The sequence below is a fragment of the Marmota flaviventris genome, chromosome 3, assembly GCF_047511675.1.
Source record: "Marmota flaviventris isolate mMarFla1 chromosome 3, mMarFla1.hap1, whole genome shotgun sequence".
NCBI lineage: Eukaryota > Metazoa > Chordata > Mammalia > Rodentia > Sciuridae > Marmota > Marmota flaviventris.
Window position 1 is genome coordinate 165,302,325 of NC_092500.1, and position 10,776 is coordinate 165,313,100.

General features: G+C 62.1%; 2 protein-coding genes across 2 annotated transcripts; both read right to left on the reverse strand.

Moving 5' to 3' along the window:
- Window positions 1-10: 10 nt before the first annotated feature.
- Window positions 11-2,748, reverse strand: Hrurf (HR upstream open reading frame). The gene is made up of 2 exons (XM_071610563.1): window positions 2,639-2,748; window positions 11-470 (listed from the first exon to the last, which is right to left on the reverse strand). The coding sequence occupies exon 2, from the start codon at window positions 125-127 to the stop codon at window positions 23-25; it is 105 nt and encodes a 34-aa protein (XP_071466664.1). The 5' UTR covers window positions 128-470; window positions 2,639-2,748; the 3' UTR covers window positions 11-22.
- A 3,990-nt stretch (window positions 2,749-6,738) lies between these two features.
- Window positions 6,739-10,359, reverse strand: Reep4 (receptor accessory protein 4). Its single transcript, XM_027927026.3, has 8 exons — window positions 9,872-10,359; window positions 9,021-9,093; window positions 8,524-8,600; window positions 8,311-8,431; window positions 7,773-7,886; window positions 7,264-7,399; window positions 6,984-7,138; window positions 6,739-6,900 (listed from the first exon to the last, which is right to left on the reverse strand). The coding sequence occupies exons 1-8, from the start codon at window positions 9,901-9,903 to the stop codon at window positions 6,835-6,837; spliced, it is 774 nt and encodes a 257-aa protein (XP_027782827.1). The 5' UTR covers window positions 9,904-10,359; the 3' UTR covers window positions 6,739-6,834.
- Window positions 10,360-10,776: the final 417 nt, after the last annotated feature.

The window sequence follows — 10,776 nt, forward strand, 5'->3', positions numbered from 1 at the left end:
CCCCCCGGGCGGCGGGGGCGCTCTAGGGCCGCAGGTTGGAGGGGTCGGACTCCGGGATCTGCAGGATGCGGCACACGGCGCGGATCGGCCGCACCAGCTTCTGGGCCGAGGCCGTGGGTTGCGCCATGGGACGCCGAGACTCCGTGCTGCGCCTTGGGGAGGGCCGGGCCGGGGCTAGGGAGCGGGTGCCCCCGGAGGGAGAGAAGGAGCTGGGCCGGGGGGAACGCGCGCCCCGGGTCGGAGATGGCCGAGTTGGGGGAAAGGTCGAGGGGCTGGGGAAGGGGGTCGTGCCTGGAAGGGGAGGCCGATCCCGTGACCCAGGAGAGAGGCACCAGTGAGGGCGCAGCACCGCGCAGCGCGGCTAATGGAGGGAGAGCGCGGCGGAGAGCGCAGCAGGACCTCTGATCGCCATCGCCAGACGCGCAACTGAGAGTGGGGAAGCTGCTCCGCCGGTTTCCTCCTCCAGCACCCTGCGGGAAACAGGAGCCCGTGATTCGGCGGCCCCGCCTGGGCCTGCCCCCTCCTGAGCCCCGGGGGCTTCCGCCAACGCCCCGGCGATGCCACCGGCTGCGCACGGGGAGAATGAGCCCTTTGTTCCCCCCTCCCCCCGCGGCACCCGGGCGCCTGCCGAGAGAGGCTCCCCCGGGGCAGCGTGCCAGCTTCCCAGCCGCCCCACCCTCCCGTGGGCCCGGCCCCGGAGCCTGGCAGGCGGGCAGCACCCCCACTATAGGTGCCAAGCCCGGGAACTGGAGCAAAGGGCGGGAGGGGCCGGACCAGGCCACGGTGGGGCGGGGTGCCCCCCGGGGTGTTTGGGCGGGGCGGCTGGGAGGGGGCAGTGCCAGAGCTGGCAGGGGCAGTCGGGTTCTCACGGGTCAGCGATGGGCGCTCCGACCCACGCCAGCAGGGCCTGTGCCTGCTGGACCACTCTCTCCCGGTCCTCTCCAGCTCTGGCACGTGGGCACACCCCTCTGGTTGGTGTTGCTCTACCTCATCCTCACCTGGCCAAGCTACTCTTCACTGTCCCCCACCCAAGCCCCCTCCCAAGGCCCAAATGGCACAAAGTGCTGTCCTTAGAAGTCAGAGAGGGACTGATATCTAGTCTAAGAGCCGTGGTTTCACCAAGTGCCCAGAGAAGTGATGGACCAGAGAGGCTCCATCACACCAGGCACTCGGGTTTGTAGGGTCAGCCGCATCCCCGGTGTTCCTAGTGCTCCCAGGCCTGGTGCTGGAGAGGAGCCTATGGGAGTGGCTCCTGGGAGGGAGCAGCGAGTAGGAGAGGAAATGGGCAAACAGGGCACCCTCCACCCGAGGAAGCATCCCGGCTCCTCTGCGGGGGTGGTTCCAGAGCACAGACACAAACAGACAGATTCAAACACACACAGACAGATTCAGACACACACAGAAACCCACACGCCCAACGGGCGCTTCCCTTCCCCGCAGGCACCCACCTCCTGCCCCTGGACTCCCCTGCCTATGGAAGCCATCCTCAGCCTGCCTTCACCCACCCTGAAACAGAGGGGACACCCCCATCCCACTCCCCTGTCCCATGGAAGGGATGAGTTCTCGAGGCCTCTAGCCTGCTCCTAGGTTATAACACCACCATGGCTGGACAGGGGAGCCATGGGGAGCTCAGAACCTTCTTCTTAAGAGACTGGAGCAGAGGCAGGGAGCCTTTCACCAGTTGCAGAGAAGAGGAAGGGTCCTTGGGAGAGGGGATCCGGGGTGAGGGCACTAGACAGGACTTGGGCCATGTCTGCATGGATTCCCCAGCCCCTTGCCACCCCCAGAGGCTGGTTCTGTGGCAGAGTGAGCTGGTAGGGGTTGTTTACATGTCTGAGTTATTCTCACTCCCTCCTTCCCCAGCTCCCCTGGGGGCGGCCAGACCTAAGTGTGCCAGGGGAGTCCATGGCGGAGGGTCTAACAGGGACTAGGACCCAAGGCCCTGCACTTGGCGTCCTGCTTCCAGATTGGCTCCAGGTTGAAATGGTGGGCTGAGGTGCCTGTGGTCTGTCCCTCTGGCCTGCCTCCTCAGAAGCGGAGGCTTGTGGGAGAACCCGGGGGAGAGAGCTGTGGCTTGGGGCCTGGAAGAGTCCAGAGTGGGAGCTTGGGCTGTCCAGAGCCCTGAGGGCTTGTTGGCTTGGGCTCTCATCCCCAAAGGGGATGGGACTGTCCTGGGGGATCAGAACAGATACGCCCCCTCCCCACCCCCAGAGGCCATGTCTGTCTTGTCAGGTCACAGTCCTTGGACTGGACCAGGGCTCTCGGGCCGGCTCCTGGCATGCCCAGGGGCTGATGGGAGTGGGGCTGGGGGAAGGACCCCTTTTCCCACCCCCACCCAGGTCCCCATCCTGCCTCAGAGTCCATGCCACAGGCCACAGTCCTTGTGCCTGCCTGTCCTGAGCCTGAGGATGGAGCAGAGCTGGGGAGCCACAAAAAGACACAAACACAGAAGGAGAGCGACCCAGCACATGCACCGTGGACCTCGGCAAGCTGACCAGCTCCCCCAGACACCCGTGGGCCCAGCCCCAGCCCACACCGACCCCTCGCGCACTGACAGTCACGCTGACACACACACTGCTGCTGAGAGCCACCGCAGCGCCTCAGCCAGCTGCCCTTTTGCCACCCCAGAGCCCCTTACCTGGGCAAGCACAGTGCCCCTCGGGTGGAGCAGCCCCCTGCCCAGGGGTGGGCAGCAGGCAGGGCGGGGGAAGGAGCCCCGGAGAGTCAGGCCAAGCTGCCACTAATCCGGGCGGGGAGAGGGGGGGCACCCACGTCAGAGCGGGGACTGCCGGGTGGAGGGCATCTGAGGACATCCCCTCCCACACACGTGGCCGTCTGGGCACCTAGCCCTGCTTCCCCAGCCCCTCCATCCTTCAGACAGCTGAGGCCGGCCCCCCACCCCCTACCCCTGTGGCAGTGTCTGGGGTGGGGGGCCCGGGGGAGGGGGCTGCGGGAGAATTCTCCCAGGACCTGGGGGGAGGGGAAGGGGAAGGGAAGTGTGGAGATGCTCTGGGAGCCAGGAGGAAGCTCAGTGGCAGAGGCCACCCCCCTCTCACCCACCCACCCACATCCTTGACCTAATTCCTCTTCTGGGGCCCTCCTCCTTCCTCCAACACCCACCCCCCAAATGAACCTCCATTCTGCCCCAGGGCTCAGGACCTTCCTGCCCAGCGGCACCAGCTCTGGAGCCCAGGACCCCCGGCAGTGGGCATCCTCCTTCTGCCCAGGTTTTGACCCCCTCCCCAGCTCCTGGGTCCCCCAGGCCCTGGTGCCGGTGGGGGATGGGCGCAGAGGCTGAGTGCTCGTCCCCGCTATCCCTTGGTGGCGGACGGTGCCCACCAGGACTCCCCTGCTCAGCCTGGGCGGGGGCTGCCTGGGGGTAGAGGCCGAGCTTGCTGCAGTGACCGCTAAGACACAGCGAGTGGGCCAGTGAGCTGTGACATGGAGCAGGAAGGGGACCAGGCCACAGAGGTGCCACAGGCCAGAGGGACAGGGTGGGCTGAGGCAGGAGGTAGAAGAGCTACCTGGAAGGGCCAAGGGATGGAGGGAGGTGGGGCAGAGGGAGCAGGAGAGACCAGAATCCAGGGCCACCTGCCCCCAGAACTGGGAGGAAAGGGATGAGCCCTGGCAGCAGGCCAGGACAGGACCCAGCAGAGGGGCAGGGTGCTAAGGGGGCTGCCCTTGGTGGCTTCAGGTCCCTTCCCAGCCCCGATCCTGCCAGGCACACTGGTGGCAAGCAGACTGGGGGGTGTGGGCAGGTGAGAGTACTGACTACCGTCCCCCGAGAGCCCAGGCCAGAGGGCTGAAGGGTGGAATGGGGACCCCATCCAGGAGTGGCCGTGATGGGTGGTCCTCAAGAGGCATCTGGGCTCTGAGGGAAGCCCACCTGTACTCAGTGCCCCGAGCCTTGGTATCGCGCGTATGGCTGACCAGGAATGCCCTAGAACTTGGACTTCTCACTCCTTCCCCTCTGACCCCAGGATGTTGTATAACCCATACAACTGGAGTCAGCCATCCATCCACCTATGTCATGGAGACCCTGGTGAGCCCCAAGGTGACGTAGGACACAAAGACCAAAGCACAAGGCCACTCCCGCCCTGGAGGAGCTTATGGTCACTTACTGCATTTGTTCTTCTAGTAACACTCTTTCAGGCTGCTTAGCTGTCAGGCCCTATGCTGGGGCTGTAGGGTGACTACTAGGGAGAAGGACAGGTTAACAAATTATAAGATGTTTCTAATCCTGCCCTGGGAAAATCAGGGGGACTTCATGGAAGAGGTGATACTTGAGTGCAGAAGTCAGACAATAAGCAGCACTTCCCCACTGAATCACACACTCACAAAAATATTTCACTTCAGTTAAACCACTTGTTCTGGGCTGGGATACAGCAGTAAGATGTCTATTCTTCATGAAGTCACAACACAGTAGGGGAGAAAATACAATGTGCTCAAGGGGAAAAGAAAAGTACATGCAAGAACAGAAAGCAAGAGGTCCAGAGGAGCTAGCAAGGCAAGGCAGGGTGTGCCTGCGGAGCGCTTCCCAAGCAGGCAGGGGACAGTGGGCTGGGGAGACAGGGCACTCTAGGGGACAGTGGGCACCGGCTGGCTGTGCAGAGCCGGGACCAAGTGGAACACAGAAAGCTTCACCAAGTCTGCGGAGGGCCCGTGTGACCTGCCCACTGGGAGGAGCATGTCCTGGGAGCAGGCAGGTGAAGCCCCAGCCCCTGAAATGCCCGCACTTCGGCCTCCCCCGGCCCCCTTCTTCTGAGCCCCTGATTCCTTGGCCCCTTCACCATTTGTTCTTTGGTTTGGGTCTGCGGAGGCTGCCTCCACTTCTGCCTGCAGCAGGAGGCGTAGCCCCCAGCTCCCGGCAGCACCACCCGCTGCAGCTCTCAGACTCCCCGTTTTTCATCTGTAAAATGGGTACAGCCCCTACCCGACAGGGTGGCTGGAGCATTCAAAGAAACCATCCCTGTGAAATTCCCAGTGCAAGGTCAGGCATGCAAAACGTTCCATACACGTTAGTCTCCTTCTCCCTGCCTCCCAGGCAAGGAACAGCTCATTTACTTGGGTTCTGCATAGTGATTAAGTACATCGACTCTGGAGCCAGACGGCCTGCCTCAAAGTCCAATTCTGTCACTTACTAGCTGTGTGACCTTGGGCAAATCACTTGTCCTCTCTGTGCCTTTCCCCCCCCCCCCTATTTGTGGAATGGAGATGATAACAATGGTTCCAACCTTCTGAGAGGGCGAGGGCGAAGATTAAATTAATATGTCGGGGGCTTGAAGCAGCATCTGGTGTGCCATAGCCACACTCTAGCTGTGTGACCTTAGTCTTTGCATCCCTATCAAATCTAGCAATATGGCTGGTCCCAGGTAGAGGCTCAGTACGGATTTTTGGAATGAGTTAATGAGGTTAGACAACACTGTGGTGCCAGGTAAGGCCACTTAGGAAGCCACTGAGCACCCACATGTGAGGAGCTAAAGCACCCCAGGAGATTAAGTGCTTTCTCCCAAATAAAACCCAGATAATCCCACACCAAGAGTTAATCCTCCTCCTCTCAGGCCATCCAAGTTCTCAGCCCTTTCCCCTGCCCCTCATCCAGCACTCTCACCCACCTCTTTGCTTACTCAAAAGCAGAAAGGAAGAGCAGGCGTGGGGGTGGACAGGGGGTGTCACAGTGGTGACACCAGGAGGGCTGTCCCAGGGATCAGAGGGGGGGCGTAGAGCCAACCCAGCCAAAGAGCCTGGTCTCAAGAGAGCAGTGGACGCTCCGGGGATGGCGGGCCACAGACCAGCGACCACAAGTAGCAGGGAGGGCCATGGGAGGAGGCCCCGCTGGAGCTCTGCATCGTCTCTGCGGACGGCCGCCAGCAGCCAGGCCCTGGCAGGGCGAGGCTCTGGCCAGGCTCCCAGCCCCGCCCTCCTTGACCTGGAAGCTGGGGGCAGCCCAGATCCCGGCAGCTGCTGCCCTCTGGTGGCCACTGCTGAGAATGCCAGCTGCCCCTGAGGTACCTGTTGATGGAACTCAGTGGCTGGGGAGCTACTGGGAGGTGATGTGGGACACCCCTACCCCAAGCTCAGGACCTAGGACTACCTCCAACACCCCCCTCGCTGCCCACTTCCCCTCCACCCCTCCACTCCCATGGCTCCTCCATGGTTGTAGCTTCTTGGCCAGGCCCAATCCTGGGCTCCTCTTTTCAGACCTCTTTAGGTCTCGCCGTCACCCAGGACTCAGAGACTCCAGAGCTCATTCATGACACCAGTGACACCTCATGACTACTTGTCAAGACGGTCTCATCTGCACTGTGTGCCCTCGGCCTCGGCCTTGACCTTGGCCGTGCCTGGCTGGGCTATATGACTTAGAGTGTGGAGGGAGGGGTGGGAGATGAATCAAGAGAAGCAGAACACCTTTAGTATTTATTTATCAAAACATTCACAAGCCTGACCTCATTCACAACACAAAACACACAGCAAGGGCACACACCCGGGGCCTGGAGCAGGCTGTCAAGTACTCTGGAGGACAGGAAGGAATGAACAGCTGGTGGGCTTTTGATTTCATCTGTAGCGGTTTTGGGGGGCTCTGGTCCCATACCTGAGAAGGCAGAGGGCGGAGGAAGGCAATAAATAGAACCCTGGGCCCGGCCAGCTCTGGCACTGTGGGTGCGTCCACAGCAGGACGCACAGCCTCTGCCCTGGCTCTAAGGCAAACGCAGCAGCCAGGAGGGGTGGGACCCAGGTAGCCGGTGCAGGCCAGCCAGTGTGCAGCCAAAGGAGCCCTGCACCTAGCCCGGCACCTGCAGGGCCTGAGGTAAGACTGGGCTGACTCCGCAGATCCTAGCTGTCCATGTCTGAGGGCACAGTCTTTTTCCGTGTTCGGACCTTCAGGGAGCGTGAGGTGCCCTGGGGAGAGAGCAGGTATACTGTGGGAGGTGTGGGCTGCGGTGTGGCCCACCCACCACCCTTACACCCTCCTTGCCACTGACCTCCCGGGCCAGCGGCTTCCTCTTGACCACACGCAGGCTCTGGCTTCGGCTCAGAGGCTTCTCCCGGGGCCGTGCTGGTGGCTGGGGGACTACCTCGGTATCCGACCAACCCCCCTCCTCTGTGTCACTGTCCTGCAGGCCCCCTGCCCGGTACCCTGTAGAGAGGGGGGAAACAAGCCTGGCCATTTACACAGTCTGAAGGCCTGGGACCAAGCCAGAAGTCCCTAGCCCTGGGGAGGCCATCACTCTCGAATGACTCCCAGTCCCTCTGTTTACTCACCAATGGGTGGCCTCCGGCGGGGTACCTGATCTTCCAGGTAGAGGGGGTCCTGGTAGGTAGGGGCAGGGGTGTCAGGGATGGAGCGCAGGTCCTGCATGGAAAAGCTCCGCAGGCGACCGGCCAGTGCGCCCTGACTCTGTGAGGGAGGAGGAGGCACTGCGTCACCTGCAAAGGTGGGGGCTCTGGGGGGAAGGGGCTTCAGTAGGGAAGTCACCCAAGGATGTGAAGGGCCACCCTGCAGCTAATCCCTGGGGCACAGGGCTCGGAACTGAAAGCAACTCAGCAGCCTTCAGCCCCTGGCCACTTGGCAGAAACAGGAAACTAAGGCCACAGGCACAGGAGCAGTCATTCCTGCTCCTTCAGCCAGGAAGGTCTGCGCTTCCAGCTCCTGCTCCTGCACCTCCACCTGACCTGGCACCCTAGCCCTAGCCCTAACTGCCACCTCTCGCCTCCCTGGCAGAAAGCTGGATGGGGTGGGGCAGGGGGCAGGGGGCTGGGGCCCACAGCACCTTGGTGGCAGCCTGTACAGCAGCTGATGCAGCAATGTTGAGGCTGCGCTTCCCAAGGCTGAGCACTGTCTCGTAGCTGCGCTCTTTGGCCTGAACAATGTACGTGTCGATCTCCTGCAGAGCCGGGGGAGGAGAGCTCAGGAGGACAGCCAGAGGAGTCTCTCTGCCTCCACAGACTAAGCCACCAGTGATTGTCATACCTTCCGGTCACCCTGACCCAGTATGCGCAGTCACAAAGGCCCAGAATGCACCAAGAACGGGGTTTCCCACCCATTTACCCCCCACACACACACCTCAATGAGGGGCCATTCCCCACCCCCAAGCCAATTTCCAGCTGGCACTTCACACCACTGGTCATTCACTGCACCCATATGGTCAGCCCAGCAGACAAGGAGGCCAGGCCTTGTCAGGATCCCAAAGTCAAACAGCCGCAGCCCTGATGTTGGAACCCAGGTGTCCCTGCATCCTGAAGCGGGGTTCGGGGTTCTCTCTCCCCACATCCACCGCTAGGTCTCCCTCTCTACCTCCCCCAGGGTACCTTCTCATGACGGGATAGGGACGGGTGGACGAACTTTCGGTAAAGTAGGCTGGCCCCCTTCGTGTAGGGCGAAAGCAGCCACAGAACAAAGGCCATCTTGATCTCATAATAGAAAGGGAACCTGCCAGAGCACAGAGGGGCAAGATGAGCCCAGCAGCCAGGCCAAGGGTGGGACACCCCTGCCCCGTGGCCCACTAACCCCTGTGCCCAGACCAGGAGATAAAGATGTCTGTGAAGGTCTCGGCTGCCATGAAGATTGCAAAGATGATCCAGTACATCATCCACCGAACCTGTGGGACACAGAGCACAGAGGTCAGCCTCAGAGCCTGTGGTGCCAACACCGCCCCTGGCTGGCCCAGCCCAGAGATTCCAGAGAGCCTGTCCAGCTGCATTGTTGCATTCCCCCAAGCCTGGCTAGACAGGAGCCTCTGCGAAGCTGCCACTCATTCCTGTGCCTACCCCAGTGCATTTCACCCACTGGCACTTCCACAGCCACCCAATGGCCTGCCCTCCTTCCACACCCCTTCAACAGGCCCATTCCTTCCTTCGCCACTCCACTCAGGATGTGCAACACTAGTGGGCCCTGGGAAAAGTGGCAGGCCAGCTCAGACCCTCCACACTCAACAAGCCCCACCACACCCCCCAGTCCCCCTTAGGGCTGTCATCCCACCCCACCTTAGCTAAGCCCTCCTGCCACCTCTCATGCTCACATATTCACGAATGTTCTTGGTCTTCACAGCCTTGTAGGACGCATAAGCTGGATACAGCATCCCAAACACCAGTCTGGAAGAGCAGCCAGGGGAGTGTGAGGGGCAGCATGCTCCCCCCCCCTGTACCCTGACAGGTGGCTGCCTCCCCCTACTGGAGTGCCAGGGGCAGGACCAGCCCTGTTTTTCCCGCTTGGCTTGCACAATCCGCAGTGCCTGAGTCAGTGCCCTGGAGGCCACCTCTCCACCCTGCTGTTTACAAACATCCCAAGCCTGCCCAGGCCTGCACCTGTGGCCCATGGGTACATGATGGAGAGAGAACACAGCTACCAGACAAGGTGGGCGAGAGCATCAGGCTGTCCCCTCCCCTGGATATGCAATCAGGCCCAGAGCCACCAGACCTGGCACTGCCAGGCTGCAGACAGGGATATTTGAGCCAGGCGCTGGAGTACTCAGAGGTTAAGGGTAAGACTGAGTGAGGAGGCTGAGGCAAAGTTGGTCAGTCACGTGACTGTTCATATGGCAAGCAGGCCCTTGGATTCCCCACCCTCAGTGTGCCTATTACCTTGCTTCTGCCCTGGCTGGGATCTGCCTGTGGCCCTCAGCCCCAGGCATCTGTCTGCAGAATGTGTTTGCGAGCATGTGGGTAGGGTTGCTTTAGGTCAAGGATTCTGAGGAGGAGTGGGTCAAGGACGCGGTGCCCAGGTGCCCCGTGCAGGCCCGCAGGTCCGTTAACCTTTGCGGTGTTGGGGGGAGGTGTGAGGAAGCTCAGGAAGTTCCGTCTCCACCAGCTTCCACCCCAGGGGCAGGCTGACACCCGCGGAAAGAAGGAGTCTGAGAGTGGCCATACTCACACCACCAGGCGACAGATCATCCAGGACACCATCCTGACAGCCTTGGGGACGAGGGGAGGGCCCCCAAAAGACGCCCTGGAGGGCGCTCACGCGGGGGCTGGGACGGGGGCTCAGTGGTGGTGCAGGAACCCGAGGGTCGGTCCCGCTGTCCCCTGGCAAAGTGGGGCCCGCCGCCCACTGACTCCGACCCGGCGGTGCGGAGACCCAGGAGAACCCGGAGACCAGCGGGCTGGGAGGCGGTGGGCAGGGAGGAAGCGGCTGGGAGCGGGCACCGCGGGCGCGCTCCTCCGCCCAGCCGCGCGGCGCTGCAGTTGCGGCTCGGACCAGCTCAGTCGCCGAGAACCCGGTGTTCGGCCCTTGCTGGGCGCCGCTGCTGGTCCGCGGCCCGGGTGCCGGGTCTCGGTCTACGCTCTTGCGGGTCGCCGCGGTCCCAGCGCGGTAGGCAGACGGCACCGGCCTCCGGGGCGGAGTCTGCAACTCACTTGAAAGTTGCACGGAACTGGGTCCTGCCCAACCCCAGGGCTCCGGCGCGGGGCGCAGGCGCAGTGCGGCCCCGGAGGGGCGGAGCCAGGTCAGGGAGTTGAGAGGCCGGCCCCTTAAAGGGCGATGCTCAGCCGGACTCGAGGGTGGGGCCGCAGGGTAGAGCAGCTCTCCAGTTGGGAAGATTAGGCGGTGGGAAGGTGCCACAGAAAGTGGGAGAGACAAAGAAAACCTGGCCTCCAGAGTTCTCACGGCTCTTCACTAGCTTCTCCCAATGTACTTCCTTCTCGCCTCATTTTTTTCCCCTCTGTAAAATGGGATAGGGCATGAAATGTGTGGGGTCCACCCTGGAAGCCCAGGCACAAGCTGGCAGCAAACTTGGTTGAGCGCAAGCAAGTTCCAGTGTTACACCACTGTAGACCGAA